This window comes from Saccopteryx leptura, chromosome 6 (genome assembly GCF_036850995.1).
Source record: "Saccopteryx leptura isolate mSacLep1 chromosome 6, mSacLep1_pri_phased_curated, whole genome shotgun sequence".
NCBI classification, from domain to species: Eukaryota; Metazoa; Chordata; class Mammalia; order Chiroptera; family Emballonuridae; genus Saccopteryx; species Saccopteryx leptura.
This window is the reverse complement of record NC_089508.1, coordinates 62,109,818-62,127,548: the sequence shown is the minus strand read 5'-3', so window position 1 is coordinate 62,127,548 and position 17,731 is coordinate 62,109,818. Positions and strand designations below refer to the sequence as shown.

At 36.9% G+C, this 17,731-nt stretch overlaps 1 protein-coding gene across 12 annotated transcripts in view; it reads left to right on the top strand.

The window, feature by feature from the left end:
- Window positions 1-17,731, top strand: part of TCF12 (transcription factor 12) — a 378,278-nt gene that overhangs the window by 345,359 nt on the left and 15,188 nt on the right. For 6 of the 12 annotated variants that reach the window (XM_066343876.1, XM_066343873.1, XM_066343874.1 and 3 more), the window contains 3 exons: window positions 6,241-6,314; window positions 7,285-7,356; window positions 8,107-8,313. In XM_066343876.1, the coding sequence (XP_066199973.1) occupies window positions 6,241-6,314; window positions 7,285-7,356; window positions 8,107-8,313 (353 nt within the window). The remainder of the gene's footprint in view (window positions 1-6,240; window positions 6,315-7,284; window positions 7,357-8,106; window positions 8,314-17,731) is intronic. The other 6 variants (XM_066343878.1, XM_066343877.1, XM_066343884.1 and 3 more) reach the window with 3 other exon arrangements.

Genomic DNA, 17,731 nt, shown 5'->3' with positions numbered 1-17,731 from the left:
GGCCATTTATCCGGCCCCCCACCGCACTTCCAGAAGGGCCACCTCTTTCATTGGTGGTAAGTGAGAGGAGCACTGTATGTGGCGGCCCTCCAACGGTCTGAGGGACAGTGAACTGGCCCTCTGTGTAAAAAGTTTGGGGACCCCTGCTACAGACTCGTCACTGACTGATGGCCTACGAGAACGGGGTTTCTCCACCAAACTGCCAGTTTCCTTCAACTGCTTATCCCACCGAGTAATGTTATTCCTATGTGGTGGCACTTCCTTATAAACGCACCGATATTAACGTTGCACTTGGTCACGGATTTGAATTTAGCAAGCCACAGAACACACTGAACTTTTCTCTGTACCGTCCACATCTCGACTGGCATGGCCGTCGACTGCTCCGCTGTATACACGGTGTTACATCATCATCTGCACATGCGCACATGCTGCCACATCATCCTACAGAAACTGGGAGAGTTTTCCTTTTATTTGGTGCAGATTTCACATTTCTATCGTCTTTTGTTGCTTTCCTGTGACCAGTCAAAAGTGCACCGTGACTTTACGGACACACTGCATATTAAAAGGAGGTAAGTAGAAATCTCTGGTTATAAAAGGAAAAGCCCAACAAAGATGCAGATGTAAGGCAGTATGTAATCTGCTTGTCCAGAGCCATTGAGATGACTAGTTGTGAATTTCTCATGTATGCGTAGGTGAAAAACTAAGACAGAAAGGTTGGCTGAGGCCCGATTGTGGAACTCAGAGCACTAAAAGCTACATTAAGAATTATCCAGCCTTTCCCAGGCATGGGGGAATCTCATGAAAGTTTGGATTTAGGGTGAGATGACAAAGGGAAACAATTAACAAAATAAGAAAATGCATGGTAAATGGTCCTTAGAATTTCTCTCAATCACACAAAATGTTAGTATCTATTCTCTAAGTTTGTTAACCAGTTTCATTAGGTGAAGTACTTATTAAGTCCTTTTAGATTTAGTGGTCAAAGAAAGTCTTTCCAGATTTCCAAGCCAAATACTTAATTCTGTTATCCTAATCACCCAGCTAGCTTGTTTTCTGGAAATGGTCAATAAATTTTAATACACCCTGGCCAGTTGGCTCAGTGGTAGAGCATCGGCCTGGCGTGCAGAAGTCCCGGGTTCAATTCCCGGCCAGGGCACACAAGAAAAGCGCCCATCTGCTTCTCCAGCCCTCCCCCTCTCCTGTCTCTGTCTCTCTCTTCCCCTCCCGCAGCCGAGGCTCCATTGGAGCAAAGATGGCCCGGGCGCTAGGGATGGCTCCTTGGCCTCTGCCCCAGGCGCTAGAGTGGCTCTGGTCGCGACAGAGTGACGCCCCGGAAGGGCAGAGCGTCGCCTCTGGTGGGTGTGCCGGGTGGATCCTGGTCGGGCGCATGCGGGAGTCTGTCTGTCTCTCCCCATTTCCAGCTTCAGAAAAATACAAAATAATAATAATAATAATAAAATAAATAAATAAATTTTAATACTAAGTAGGTTTATTATAATCCTTTTTGAATAAAAGATAGCTCTAATAGGTGCTCACTAAAAAGCCCAAGGCAATTATAGAAATTAACAACATTAATAGTTGAAAGCTGTCCTGGCCGGATAGCTGGATTGGTTTAGACTTAGAGCATCAGCCCAAAGCGCAGAGGTTGCTGGTTCGATCCCTGGTCAGGGTACATAAAGGAATGGAGCAATGTTTCTGTCTCTCTCCCTATCCCTCTAAAATCAATTAAATAAACATTACAATTTTTTAAAAAATAGTTGAAAGCTTGTGCCTGTCTAATTGAAGAAAGTAGAAGCCCAAAACCTCTATAAAGGTATTGTACTAAGTAAAATAAGTCAGACAAATAAAAATAAATACCATATGATTTCACTTACATGCAGAATCTAAGAACCAAATGAAGAAACTCATAGATACAGAGAACATATTGATGGTTGCCAGATTGGGTAGGGGGAAGGGTAAATAGGTGACAGGATTAAGATGTGCAAATTGCCCGTTATAAAACCAATCACAGGGATGTAAAGTACAGGATATGGAATATAATCAAATTGTATTGTAAGAGCTATATATGGTGTCATACAGATACTAGACTTATTGACATGATCACTTTGTAAGTTATATAAATGCCTAATCACTATGTTGACCTAAAACTAATACACTATTGTATTCAACTCTAGCTGGAAAAAAAAAATGTTTGAGAATGCTTCCCTGTCTATGTCTACTACCAGGCGACAGGTGGCAGGCAAGGAAAGGGGCAGTATCTAGTATCTGTTCTCCAGGAAACCCCTGAGACTCAGCCTCTGCGCTTCTGTTTTTCCATACTTGTGCACTGATGCTACAGTCGATAATAAGCTAAAGTATCATTATATTCTAAATTTAATCTATACATTTTATTCACATACTAGTTTTACAAAAGGATGCCTATTGTCAGAGGTATGCTAGCTAGTATCATGGTCTGTGTCCAGAACTTGAATTCCATTCACAACCCTAGAGGTTTCACCTGTAGCTCATATGCCATCGGTGGGCCAGAGTTGTAAAAGTCTTATGTATCATTTTTCTTCACAGTAGATCTACCATCACAAAGAAATAATAATGTCCCAAAGTCAAAAAGACCTTTAGGCTCATGATGTGAGTGCTTTCATATCTTTTACCTCATTGATTAGCCTTGTATGACAGATTGAAAACAAAACAAAAAAACAATGTATGCCAATTTTATAGTCAGGGCTTATAAAATTAATAAATAGTACAGATCAGCGAGAATGAAGTTCCATTAACTCCCAGTATCATTTCAACTTTCATGCCCCCCTTTGAGTTTTGCCAGCCATAGGATTGACTTCTGCTGAGCTAACTAACTATCCAGCCATCTTCTTTGTGAATAATAGCATGAATTTTTCAGTTGACCAAGTGAGGTTCAAGAAAATCTGTCCATGAAATATAACTTGGTGTTTTTATTAAGTTCAAACAAATATCAGTGATTTAACCTTGTTAATATTTTGTTTTAATTAAGTATGTTACAGTGGAAAGCCCTATGTATAATAAAAAAAAAAATAGGTTTGACTATATGTATATTTTTCCAGTTTAATTAATTGCCTTTTGAAGATAGACCTGAGCATAGTCTCTTCGTGTAACCATCAAAAAGTAACTAATGTAGGTGATTTCTTATCTGAGTAATTCAGTGCACAGACCTTACTGTTCAACATTAAGTTAGTAAAGAAACAAAAAAATTGCCTATTTTGCAAAAATTGCCTCTATAATTCTGAGTTCAAACATAAAATTTGAATTAATATTACATTAATATTTGATGATAAGTTTCCTACCACAGGCTGATCACCCAACCCAAGGGGTTGGGAAAGATGGAGCAAAATGACTGAAAATAAAATATTATAAATTTTGGCCCTGGCCGGTTGGCTCAGTGGTAGAGCATCGGCCTGGCGTGCAGGAGTCCCAGGTTTGATTCCCGGCCAGGGCACACAGGAGGAGCGCCCATCTGCTTCTCCACCCCTCCCCCTCTCCTTCCTCTCTGTCTCTCTCTTCCCCTCCCGCAGCTGAGGCTCCATTTGAGCAAAGTTGGCCCGGGCGCTGAGGATGGCTCTGTGGCCTCTGCCTCAGGCACTAGAGTGGCTCTGGTTGCAACAGAGTGACGTCCCAGATGGGCAGAGCATCGCCCCCTGGTGGGCGTGCCGGGTGGATCCCGGTCAGGAGCATGCGGGAATCTGACTGCCTCCCCGTTTCCAACTTCAGAAAAATACAAAAAATACAAAAAAAAAGTATAAATATTAAGGGAAACTTTTTATTTTTTATTTTTACTTTAGAGAGAAAGGAAGGGAGGGGAGAGAGAGACAAAAACATTGATCCATTTCCATGTGTGCCCTGATTGGGGATTGAACCAGCAACCTTTGCGTACCGGATGCCTCTCTAACAAATCTAGCTATCTGGCCAGGGCCAGGAAACTATTTTAAAAATAATTTAGGGTTCCTTTTCAAAAATATATTCTGAGTAACCTCTTATTTACTTAAAAATTTAAAAGTCTACATCAGTGCTTTGAAAATAATGCACTGAAATCAGTAATAAAGTATTTGCTGGTTGTTTTTATATGGACTTTTTTATACAGTACGTACTAGGTTTTTCTGGTTGCTAAATTCTACGTATTTGTTATAAAATTAGTCTACAAGCTTCTATTTTAATGAGCAATTTTAGATTCTCCTTTATTTGTGTAAAGTATGTCTAGTAGGAAGCTTTGTATTGGTCCTCAAAATAATTTGTAATTTACTCACAAGTAAAAAAATAGTTAGCTAATGAAATACGTATTGTACTTTTTCTTAACAACTTTAGAATTTAAGATTTTTCTGTATAATCACAACAATTACATATAATTAATTGTGAAATATCAGGTAATTAAGGATCTATGTATCCAACTTTTCAACTTGCAAATATATATGATTAATGGTCATAGAACTGCTAGGTTAGTCTGCTAAGGTGAACTATAATAGTTTCACTTTACCATAAGTTTTTAGTTTCCTAAATGTGACGAATAAACCTGCAATAACCGTCTCCAGTAGACTATAGTTTAAAATTAATTTAGCAATAAATGAGACAAATTAAGTAAGACTTTAACTTTGCCAACTTCATATTTCTTATATATATGGGTTGTCACTAAAACTTTTACTAAGAACAGTGGTATGTATTTAACTGAATGGTCTTCATTGTTTTCTATAAATAACTTATTTTCAAATGCACAGTCATGAAATAGTTAAGATTTTTGATCAGTTCTTTTTTTATATAAAGCTATTTGGCAAGACCAATAAACTCTGTATTCTCCCTATCACATGGATGAATTCATCCCTTTATTTTTTCTTATGGTTTTTTTTTTTCCTTTTTATTCTTTCCACTCTGAACTTGTGTTTTTTCTTTTTTCTATCTTCATTTTTATTATATTGATTCTTTTCAAAACTTGAAGAATAAATGAAATTTTTTTTTCTAATATTTCCAAATTAAATAATGTGCTTTGTTATAAAATTATGTCGGGAAAATTTTTAACAGATGATCATAAATGCATTTGTAGTCATTTGAAATTGTTGCATTTGTATATTACTAAAGGCAGTTTAGCCTGCCTGACCTGGCCATGGTGCAGTGGATAGAGTGTTGGCTTGGGACACTGAGGACCAAGGTTCAAAATACCAAAGTAGAGCACAGGCTCGCCAGCTTGAACGTGGGATCATAGACATGACCCCATGGTCACTGGCTTGGGCCCAAAGGTTGCTGGCTTGAAGCTCACAGTCGCTGCTGGCTTTAGCAAGGGGTCACTGGCTCAGCTTCAGCCTCCTGGTCAAGGCACATAATAGAAAGCAATCAAGCCCTGGCCGGTTGGCTCAGCGGTAGAGCATCGGCCTAGCGTGCGGAGGACCCGGGTTCGATTCCCGGCCAGGGCACACAGGAGAAGCGCCCATTTGCTTCTCCACCCCTCCGCCGCACTTTCCTCTCTGTCTCTCTCTTCCCCTCCCGCAGCCAAGGCTCCATTGGAGCAAAAAAAATGGCCCGGGCGCTGGGGATGGCTCTGTGGCCTCTGCCTCAGGCGCTAGAGTGGCTCTGGTCGCAACATGGCGACGCCCAGGATGGGCAGAGCATCGCCCCCTGGTGGGCAGAGCGTCGCCCCCTGGTGGGGGTGTGCCGGGTGGATCCCGGTCGGGCGCATGCGGGAGTCTGTCTGACTGTCTCTCCCCGTTTCCAGCTTCAGAAAAATGAAAAAAAAAAAAAAAAAGAAAGCAATCAATGAACAACTAAAGTGCCACAACTACAAGTTGATGCTTCTCATCTCTCTCCCTTCCTGTCTATCTCTCTCCTTCTCTTTCTCATACACACACACAAAGGCAGTTCAGCCTATGTAAAACCATGGGAAGGCACAGATTTTAAAGTATGTATATTGTAAGAACATTTTCTGAAGATATGTGTGTATATCGACAGCCTGAAGGATATGAAAACATAAAAGTAGTTCTGTTTTAAAGTATGTTTTTTTCTTTGTTTTCTTAATTACCTACACTCTCTACATTATTGTATTAATAATGAAAAGATTGTTTTAATGTGTTGGGCTTAAAAGAAGCCAATACTATGCTGAAGGCTGAACAAAAATTTTTATATAAATTTATGTACAGTTAATTACTAAATGTCTTTACCCTTTCCTTCAGAACATTATCAAGAACACTGTACTAACCAAGGTGTGTGTGTGCTTTGGGGATTTTGTTTTAACAGGTACCAGTCAGTGGCCCAGACCTGGAGGGCAAGCTCCTTCATCTCCAAGCTATGAAAACTCACTCCACTCCCTGGTAAGAACCTCTTAGAAACATACAGTTTGCTTTTATGTAATAGAATGCAGTTCTTTTTTTTTCCCAGTAAATCTTGAGTAACAATGAAAAAACAGTAGGATAGCATTACACACGAATTCTTTGCTAACAAATGGCCTGATTTAGTTGAACAATATAAGACACATTGGGTGTGCCTTTGCCATCTGTTCTTTGGGACATCAGGCTTCTGGTCTAAGGACAGCTGGTATCAAAATAGTGTTACGGGATTTTTGTTACTTTGAGAAATCTAGGGCTTAATTTTTCTATACTTTTGCATTTGTATGTAAGAGGAAACTTAAAAAAAAACAGACCAAGTAAATGCAAGAAAATGAGTCCAACAATGGAAACCAGTTGTATTTTACTCTCATATGTATAATTTATTACATCCCCATTAAAATTTTAAATATTATAGAAATCATTTTTGTCATGAAGATTATTTCCCATTTTCTTTATTGTGCTAATTGTACAAGCAAAAATGTTATTTAACAAACTAATAAGGCAGTAGAATAAAGGAGCCTGTCTAGGTATTGAATGTGAAGAATTTGTGGTTGAATGTTAACTACTATTGCTTTTCTATGCATACCACAGAATTACAAAATATTATAAAAACAAAATAAGGATGACTTGATGGAATACTAAGTCTTGTTATCATTTAGTAATTCCAGGTTGCAAATAGAAAATGTATTTTTCTGTGACTAACAGAATATTTTAAATTAATGGAAAGTTTTCTTCTCACAAGCACATATAAGCAATTTGTGCTATTTATATGCTAACCTAATAACTTCGCTATTAAATTCCAGTCTTCTCATACCTTAATACAAGTAGATCTCACAGGTCTCCGCGTTAACTTTACTAACATGTTATACTGACATGCACATCAGCTATTTCCTCATCTCTTTTGGAGTTAATCTTAACCTGTGCTTTGCCTCCTGTTCTGTCTTGACTTTGCCAGAAAAATCGAGTTGAGCAGCAACTTCACGAGCATTTGCAAGATGCAATGTCCTTCTTAAAGGATGTCTGTGAGGTACTATTTCTTTTAGATGGTGCCTTTTTTCTGTTTCAGTTAATTATAATTCCTATTGTCCATTTAAAATCTTCAAGTATATACAGACTCCAAAGTCTTTTAAAACCAAACAATGACCATTTCTGTTTTTGTAACAGTGTGTAAAAATAGACTTTTGTTCTCTTACGTTGTTGAGAATGATTTTTTTTTAAAGAGCTCTACTGGCATGTGCTTTTGATTTTAAAAATTCTAATATGTTTGTGTATGGGGCATGTTTGTATCCACAGACAATATCATTTGCTCAGTTTTATGAAAGATGATATTTGGATGTGTTCACTATTTCAGAAACGTATGCTTTATTCACTTAAGACAAAATTACAACTTAAACTTGTTGGGTTTGAGGATGTGTCCCAAATTGCCCTCATTTCAAAGATCAGTATTAAAGTACAGGTTATCTTTTTTTATCAGCTGTAATTGAGTATCAGGCACGGTAGTACAGTAGCATTCATCTTTAATAGAAACTAAAAGAAATAACCTCATGGCAGATTGGTAAATTTACTTGATGAAGCAGTGATTAGTTTCTGAAGCTTTGTTAATTGAGCATAGTCTCCTTTCTTTGGTAGTTGATTTGTAGTGCAGATAGTTGCTTTTGAAGCTACTTGATACTGCATTTCACTTGCTGTCTTCCATATATCCCAAAGTAGGAAACACAGAAGTTTGATTTTAACAATTACAAGCAGTAACTTCCATGTCTTTTTTCAATCACTCCAGCAGTCTCGAATGGAGGATCGTTTAGACAGACTGGATGATGCTATCCACGTGCTGCGGAACCATGCTGTGGGACCTTCCACCAGTTTGCCTGCTGGTCACAGTGATATACACAGTTTATTGGGACCATCCCACAGTGCACCAGTTGGAAGCCTCAATTCAAACTATGGTGGATCAAGCCTTGTCACAAGCAGTAGATCTGCTTCAATGGTAAAATAGTGCTCATCTTTCTTATAACTCCTATAGTCTATTGTCCTAAATGTTTTTCATGAAATCTTTGAGGAAAGAAACTTTCTTATTGAAGGGACATAGAGTGGCTTTTAAGAATTCCTTTACTGTCCCGGGCAGGGTCATTGGCTGAGCATTAACCCTTAAAATCCTGCTATGATCACGTGCAAAAAGCAGAAACTTTATTCAGAGATCATTCTTGGATCCACCCCTCCCCCAGATGCATAGTAATTGGCAGAACAGCTTTTGCCTTTCCTAGTGTGTAGGAAGTCTGAATAGCAAGAGCAGTAAAACAAGACTGGATTTTAGGGGTTCTGGTCCAGAAGGGCTGTTTATTATCTTTGGAACCAGCCTTCAAGAGCAGAAGAAATATGAAATTATTTGTATAGGTCCATACTTAAGCTTTATTCCCAAACTAAGAAAAAATGTGGGAGTAGTTTTAAGAATGGCTGTAATTTAAGTGATGATGAAAGGAAACAATTTTAGATTAATCCCCAAAGAGAATAATTCAATCCATCTTTTTTTAAATGTGGTAATTCTTTAGATGGAAAAAAGTAAAAAATCTGTAGCTATGTACATCAAAAATTTTATATTGAGTGTCTTACATTATTTTTTATCCAAATTGTCTTTTAAAGGAATGAAGCTCCTTTTGAACCTGCTATTTAACTGATACCATGTGTTTGCATGTTTATGGCATGGTTTTTAAGATTCACTGCATGTTGTGAAATATTCTCCTATGAAATAGATTTCTAGCTATAATCCATGTGATCAAGGCTAAAACTCACCTATCATCAAACTAGTTAGGTTTTCAAATGCTGAAGGCTTGTGTTCTATAAAATAAGATTGGTTCCAGATTTTCACATTCACATGTCAGACAGCCATTTATATTCATTTTGGAGCCACCAAAGTAAACATCAAACAAGGCAGCCTGGTTTCTTGAGCACAGTGTTTTCAGTAACATAGGTGACATTAGATGCCTGCATATCTGAACCAGTTTTGGGTTGTGGTTTTGGGAGGGCGGTGTGTTTGGTTGTTTTTTTTAATGTCAAGAAATCTTGAAATCAATCTTCTTTAAAATTAGTTTTTGTTGTATTGATAAACTAATGTGTGAACATTTATAAATTGTGAAACTCATAGAAATATAAGGGAGTGTTACCACTATTGGTAGTAGTAATTTTGATAGTATAACATTTGTAATAAATATAAATGTAGAATATCAAACTATTATTTTATAGAAATACTATTTATCCTTATTTAGAAAGATTACTTAAAAATCAATATATTTGAATCCTAAGTTTACCATATTTATAGTTCTTAATCCTCACCTCTTAATTATTTTTAATTCTTCATTGTATATTGTTTACTATTCCTTTTCAGTTTATCTGCTATAATATTTGATATATCTCTGACTCCTCTCAATTAAAATGAGTGTGACTATGTTTCAATAAATATTTATTTTCAAAAAATGGGTTTCTTCATTTGTATAAAATGGAACCTATGTCTTTAAGAAGGCAGTTTTTACCAACTTTGGACATGAATTGAAGAGATATTTTTTGAAAATTCATTCCTTCAAAATCATTTAGAAACCTAATACATTTTAAAAGAATGTGTAGAAAGAAATTTTGTTGCATAAATACTACCCTGAAGCTTTTAATTAAGAAAGTAGCTTGCATATATTCTCTAGGAATATGCTGCCTACTTCAGAGCATGAACAAAAGGACTGTCAGAGATACTCTTAAAAAAGAAATTCGAAGGAGTCAGAAAAACAAGTCTCCTGAAACATGAGCTGAGTCTGGCTTAGTCTGAACAGCAGATCAATGCCACAGCAGCTCAGCCAAGGTATTGCCTAGTGTGTCTATCCAGATCTCTTCAGTGCTTCTTACAGCTTTCGTAGAAGACATAGAGCTGACGAAAATCTGCTAGACATCATCTGCTACATCTACTCCATTCAGGCACAATCACTAGTAGAGGTGGAGATTTAATTGTTTCTGCCAGGCTTACCTTCAGAATACAAAGTTATTAACTGACAGAACCTGACACTGTCATGTGAGTCAATATTCATCTCCTGTACTTCAATTGATAAAATGAACTTTTTAGCTGGCAGTCCTCACTTCTCAGTTTCAGCAAAAAGACCAAAAGGAAGGAATGAAATAAAGATCACAGTCAGTCAGTGACTCTCCCCGCTGAGTCTTAGGCATACTTTTGAAGAATTCTTATCCTAGTGTTTCTGTCCGTGTCTGAAGATTTTTATCAGTACCCACCCATCTGAAATCAACTCTTTTCATATTCCTGGAGGGTGTGTGATTTGGGGGGACATAATTGTAACTATTGCCAGCCATCTCCAAGAGTTATCTCCTGCTTTTATTATTCCTTTTCACCCCCATGTATTATAACTGATCATAACTAAGAAATGACACAATTTTATATTTTGTCATTACTTTTCTTGTCTTATGTAACTTTCTGGTAGTATATATACTTTTCCTCTGAGTGAATCTAAATTAGTATTTGTTTTAGGCTCTTAGAACTGAAGGTCACTTGGCCAAAATTACAAAGTAATCACAGAAGTATCAGGTTATCAGCAATTCTATATCACCCATATAATTTGTGAGGTCTGCTTTTCCAAAAATATTTAACTTTCATCATTCTATTTGTTTTCTACAGAAAATAACAGAAATTCTAATAAACATAAATACTATTTCAGTAACTCCACAGAACATTCAGATAATATTTTTGTTTTAATGGATTTGTGTTCTAATGGGCATTTACTTTTAATCATCCAACTGCAGGTGTTAAATATGATACTGCTTTTTCACCCAGAATTTAGAAGGATCCACGCACTTTTTCTGTAAAAGGCCATATAATAAATATTTTCAGCCTTTTATGGTCTCTGTCACAGCTACTTTACTTTGACATTGTGACATGAAAGTGTAGCCATAGATATTATGAAAACAAGTGGGTGTGGCTGTTTCAATAAGAATTTATTAGTAAAGAGTGTTCCTTTATTTGTAAAAAACAGACCAGACTTGGCCCGCTGATACTACTTTCCCAATACCTGATGTAGAAGCAGAATTAGCTTTCCAGTGCAGAAAACAAGGGTTAGTAAGATTTGGTTCTTGTGTTTTGTTTTCATTTTTCTTGGAACCTGTAACTTTTTGCTTATTTTGTTTTAATGAGTGTTTTGGAAGTTTTGTTGAAGCAGAATGTTTTGAGGTGAGCTAGAATGCACCGGGAATGGAAGAATGAGAGTTGATGGCAGGATACAAGTGGTAAGGGGAGCTCAGCTCACCCTGCAATGCTGGCATATTACCTGTGGTGTAAAAACTACACGGGCCAGTAATAATTTTAATGTCCACGGTCAAGGAAATAGCTTTGTTGTTGATCACCATTCTTTACACTGTCTTTAGTTATAACAAAGATGTGCCAGTAGGATCATCCACAGCTGATAGTGTTGTTGATTTGTATGAGATCAGTCTTACTGTCTTATAAAAGAAATAATTTGTTTTTTTCGATTGTTCCAGAAAGTATTTTTATATTTCACGTCAAGTAGATAAGAAGACTGCCACCTAACAAAAATGTATGTTAATATGAGTCAAAGACTTAATTTTGACTGTTGATTCTTTTAACAATAGACTTGACTGTGTCAAAGTTTAGAATTAAATGGGGTTTCAATGACAGAAAGCTTTTAACATACTTTAGCTATCAAACATACACAGAAGTTAACTTTCCTGAAAGATTATTATATTCAAAAAAGAAACTAGGAAATGGGTAGCTCCTTCTCCTTTTTGTATAATTAGTGTAACCAGCCTGGCATAGTTTAATATTTGCTCTTATTTTTTTAATGGGGTTAATATTTTCATTTGCTTGATTTCCTATTCCCTTTAAGTAATCTTGATAATTTCTCCAAATTTGTTTAATGCAAATATAAAACTTGACTTTTTGTCAGACACTCTTACTGAGATGCAGTTGATGTATCATTTAAATTTTAAGGCATAAAATCAGGGTTTTGTTTTTTTTTTTTCATTTTTCTGAAGCTGGAAACAGGGAGGACAGTCAGACAGACTCCTGCATGCGCCCGACCGGGATCCACCCGGCACGCCCACCATGGGGCAACGCTCTGCCCACCAGGGGGCGATGCTCTGCCCATCCTGGGTGTCGCCATGCTGCGACCAGAGCCACTCTAGCGCCTGGGGCAGAGGCCACAGAGCCATCCCCAGCGCCCGGGCCATCTTTGCTCCAGTGGAGCCTTGGCTGTGGGAGGGGAAGAGAGAGACAGAGAGGAAAGCGCGGCGGAGGGGTGGAGAAGCAAATGGGCGCTTCTCCTGTGTGCCCTGGCCAGGAATCAAACCCGGGTCCTCCGCACGCTAGGCCGACGCTCTACCGCTGAGCCAACTGGCCAGGGTAAATCAGGGTTTTTAGAACTATTAAAATGTCAGTGTTGTACTTTAGTTTTACTCGTATTTATTTAGTGTAAGAATAAACTGCTGACAGGAAAAAATACTTGTGTTAAGTGGAAAACTAAAAGGGAATAGAATGTTAATTGTATTTGTGTAGTACAAAGAGGTTTCTGCAATATAAAATATATCATGTCTGTTTATAGCTATAATATATAAAATACTGAGGCCCACTGAGATAGATCCATGGCAGCACTTTTATCTTTAACACAAAGTGCTGTTATTCCTCAGTGATATCAGCTTCAAACTAAGTGAGATTAGGAGCTTTCTGTATTAATGGAAGCTTGGTGCAAATCTTTAAAAGTTCCTTATTTTTGATGTAAGATAAAATTCCATCCATAAAGTCTTTTGAGTTTTTTGTACAAGTCCTGGGGAAATTTAGTCCATGCATTTCTTTCTTTTCTTTCTTTTTATTTATGTATTTGTTTGTTTTTATTGCTTGAGGGGCTTTGTTATTTAAACTGTGATTGGAGATGTGTGGTATTATTTATTGTATGAGAACAGAGTAAATAATGTTAAATCAAGAAATTTTAAGCTACCTTATATGATTTAAAAATATAAATTATGTCTGTTTTCAAAACTCTAAAGCAGTTAGAGAAACTATTGTTGTTTTGTTTTGTTTAAATCCTGAGAGACTTCAGGCCCCGGCCGGTTGGCTCACTGGTAGAGTGTCCTACTAGCGTGTGGATGTCCTAGTTCGATTTCTAGTCAGGACACACAGGAGAAGCAACCATCTGTTTCTTCACCCCTCCCCTTCTTGCTTCTCTCTCCCCCTCTCACTCCCCTTCCTGCAGCCATGGCTCGATTGGAGCAAGTTGGCCCCTGGCGCAGAGGATGGCTCCATGGCCTCTGCCTCAGACACTAAAGAAGAGCTAGGTTGCTGAGCATCAGAGCATCACCACCTAGTGGGCTTGCTGGGTGGATCCCGGCCAGAGTGCTTGCAGGAGTCTATCTCTCTGCCTCCCCTCCTCTTACCGAATTAAGAAAAAAAAATTCTGAGAGACTTCAGATTAAGTTATTAAAGACTAACAGGGAAATAGGTAATATTTTGTTTAAGATTATCATTTTTGTCACATCAGAATAAATTTGGAATCATTTTAACCTTATATTTAGATAGTATTTTATTTTATTGGTATAAATTTATATACTGTAAAAATTATCTAGTTTTTAATTGTATTTTAATTTTTCTAACATTTTTTCCTTAAAAGGGCAATTAAAATTTTTTTTATTTTTGTTAATACCACAGGGATAGTACTCTTAAGGATTTTGATGCCAGTTTTAAAATTCAAAATGGTACACAAAATGGCAGCATTTTTTAAAGTTTGAAAACCTACAGGTTATATATTATGGAAATATCATTCAAAAGGATACGTAACAAATGGAATTCTGCCAAGTTTCTGGAATAAAACCCCTCTTTAGGTAAAACAAATGCATATAATACATAAAGATTCTTTAATCAGTATGTAGGTTAGTACTGATTAAGTCATTAGTATTCAGTGAATAATAGAAATTTGAACAAATTATTAGACTAGAATTCATAATCAGAGTGGAATTTATACTGAGTATTTTCCAGTCTGTTCCTTAATTCACAAGACCCACTATTCATCAGCTAGTTAGATTTAACATTTTTCATCATGGGTGTTAAAGCTATTGGCTAAATGAAATTGATACAGGTTTCTTGAAGGGTGCCTGCACTAAATAAACTAAGGCCATACACAACTTGTGAAGATTCAGAATTCAAGATGCTGTTGTTTAATGAGATGGCCTTTTATTCTGACATAGAGGTCTACATAATAATTGAAATTTTGAGCATAGCAGCCTAAGGGTTGCCTTCCCCTGGTTCTGCCCCAATGGAAGGCAGCCTGTCAGCTGTATGCTAACGAAGTGAACAATTAAACAGGGTCCTATCTGGCTGGCCTCACAGGCTCTGTGGGCTCAGACAAAGAACTGTTTATACACCTGTTGTATGTGTGTGGACAGAGCCATTTGAATGGGTAACTGCAGATTAAAGGGAGGCCATGGCAGCCAAGGTGAGCCAAGGGTTAAAGAGAATTGTAAGTACTATGAAAGTCAGATTCTTCAGAAAGTATATATGAGGGCCATTTGCAAGGGGAATCAAGTTACAAAGAAAAAGTTCCTGCTAACTTCATTAACATGAAAAACTTCAGACTTCAAGCAGTTTGCTAGTCTGCGGCCAATTTTTAAGGTTGTGTTGTTTTTCTTTCTTTTGGAAGCCAGTTGTGTAGGTTGGTATGAGAACATAATTTGTAGTATTCTGTAGAAACAAAAATATTTGCTGGCATTTATATCCCAAAACCAATGTAGCAACCATTTTGATTTTCTTTCAGGGAAAGGCAAAATTTCTTAGATTTATTGTTTAAATAATGATCCTTTGTCTGCGAAGCCTTTCATCAGAAAGGAGATAATAAAACATTTTGTTAGTAAAGATTTAGGAAAATCAAAGAATTGTTTATACTAATGAAATAAAAAGAAGTAAGAATTTAGCAGATGCATCATCACTTATCACTAAAATGAGTGAAATTTTAGTTTGTTACTGTCCAGTGATTACTGTCTTATGGAACTGTAAAATGAGTTTCACATATAGTAATTGTATGTGTTTAATTTTTTTTAAATTTTATAAGGTTGTTTCCTTTTAAATTACTTTATATGATAGCTCACAATACTAAGGTAAGAGCAGAATTCGCACATATTACCAGAGATCACAGAAAGTTTTAAGTTTTGTGTTTTATTTTGTTTTTGTGACAGAGAGAGGGACAGACAGGAAGGGAGAGAGATGAGAAGCGTCATTTCTTTGTTGCACCACCTTAATTGTTCATTGATTACTCTCTCATATGTGCCTTGACCAGGGGCTCCAGCAGAGCAAGTGACCCCTTGCTCAAACCAGCATCCTTGGGCTCAAGCTGGTGAGCCTGGGCTCAAGCCGGCAACCGTTGGGTTTCAAACCTGGATCCTCCACATCCCAGTCCAACACTCTATCCACTGTGCCACCATGGTCAGGCTGTTTTAAGTTTATGATAAACACAAATACAAAAATCTTAGCTTTTACTACATTCTGCAATGATTTCTTTAGTCAGTCAGAATTGTTCTAGTGATATTTTTTCTATAGAATAGGCCAAGGCTCTTAAGGTTTCAAAGAATGTTTATAAAATGGGATTTTGAACTGACCTTGTCCTTAGAGCAGTTTATAGCTAGCAAGAAAGCACCCTATGTGTTAAAAATAAACATGACTAGAATATCATGAAATATTTTAAGAATAATTTTCTCTCAAATATAATTTTCACAACCGGTTTTTTCACTGATTGTTAAGTCTTCAGATTTTTCTCAAGTGTTTTTTGGAGAGGGGGGATTTAAAGACTTAGGGAAGATTTTAGTGGGAAAGGGATAAAAGTAGTGTCTGTAGCCCCTTCCCAACTTTAAGATTTTATGATTCTAATTCATGATGAAATTGTGTGGTTTAGAAAAAGGATATATCTTCATGCTTGATTATCTAAGAGTGGTGACACAACTAAGCCTCAGCATGACTAATATTCAAATAATTTGTGGGGTTTTTACATTTACTTTTTAGCCATTTTACACCTCACTTTTTTTTAATTGAATGTACTAGGGTGACACTAGTTAACATTATTATATATACGTTTCAGGTGCCCAATTCTACAATTCCGCAGCACATCTCTAGTATTGTGTGTTCACACAACCTCCAAGTCAGCTCTTCGTCCATCACCATTATGTCCCCTGTACCCTCCTTTACCCCCCCCCCCTCCAGCAATTACCTACTGTTATCCTAACCCTCAAATAATTTTGAAAGTACCGGTAGTTGTGGAATACATTAAATGTATTATATGTATTTTAAAACTACATTAAGGATAAGAATGAGGGTAGGTAGAGGACAGATGTTTCTCTTAATTTTTCATAGTATTTTCTTTTTTTTTTTATTGGAGTGGCACTGGTGAACATAATTACACAGGTTTCAGGTGCACAATTCCATAAGGCATCACATTTTTTATAGAAGTGGTGACGACCTGATGTGTCCTAGTTAGGTCTGCTACCAAATGGTCTGCATTGCCTTAAATTTTGCTTTGGTTTCTCTAGTGTAGCTCGTAAGAAACCAAAGGATAAACTAGCATAGGGGTGTTTATACCTCTTAGGTAAAATCCATACAAAGTTATTAAAGATGAAAAGCTATATTAATTACTCAAGAGCGATTCAGAGCTCGTCAATTTACTAGGATTGAAGGATTTATTGAAAACAGTGGTTCTCATGTATAACTCCAGGCAATAAACCTCTTTAATTAAAGACTTAATCTTTGGGTTGACCTGTCTGCTACTGTTCTAATCAAGCTTCATTTGTAACCAGTTTTTCTAAAAATACTGCAATAGCCAAAACATTTGGTGGCATTTACATGCTTTAATTCCCATTTCAGGTTAATTGTGACTTGTGTATGCTTGATTAAAACCGAGAATAAAAATATATGTCATTTTTATTTCCTGGCAATGCAGAACTTTTGTTTTAAGTTATTTTAATTTTATATTGTCCTGTTGCTCTTAAAATTTTTGAGGGCAGGCATTTAGAGGAAGAAAAAATAAAACACTATATGTGTATATGAGGAAAGGATGTGCCAAAGTGTAGGTAGGTATTGTTACTTGGAACCTAGAGATATTTTCTTAAATGTAAGTTCATACACATTAATATATACAGGGTGGGGCAAACGTAGGTTTCCAGTTGTTCGTATGGAAAATAATACAATAGCTAATAAATATATAGTAATAATACAAGGAACTGTGTTTTGCATACGCACAACTGGAAACCTACTTTTGCCCCTCTGTATTTAAATAGTATTTAGGTTTTCAGATCAGTTCATAGAGGATTATTAATAAATTCTAATAATGTGTAGAGCTTTATGGCTTCTGGAGTGCTTTGTCTCTATTAGC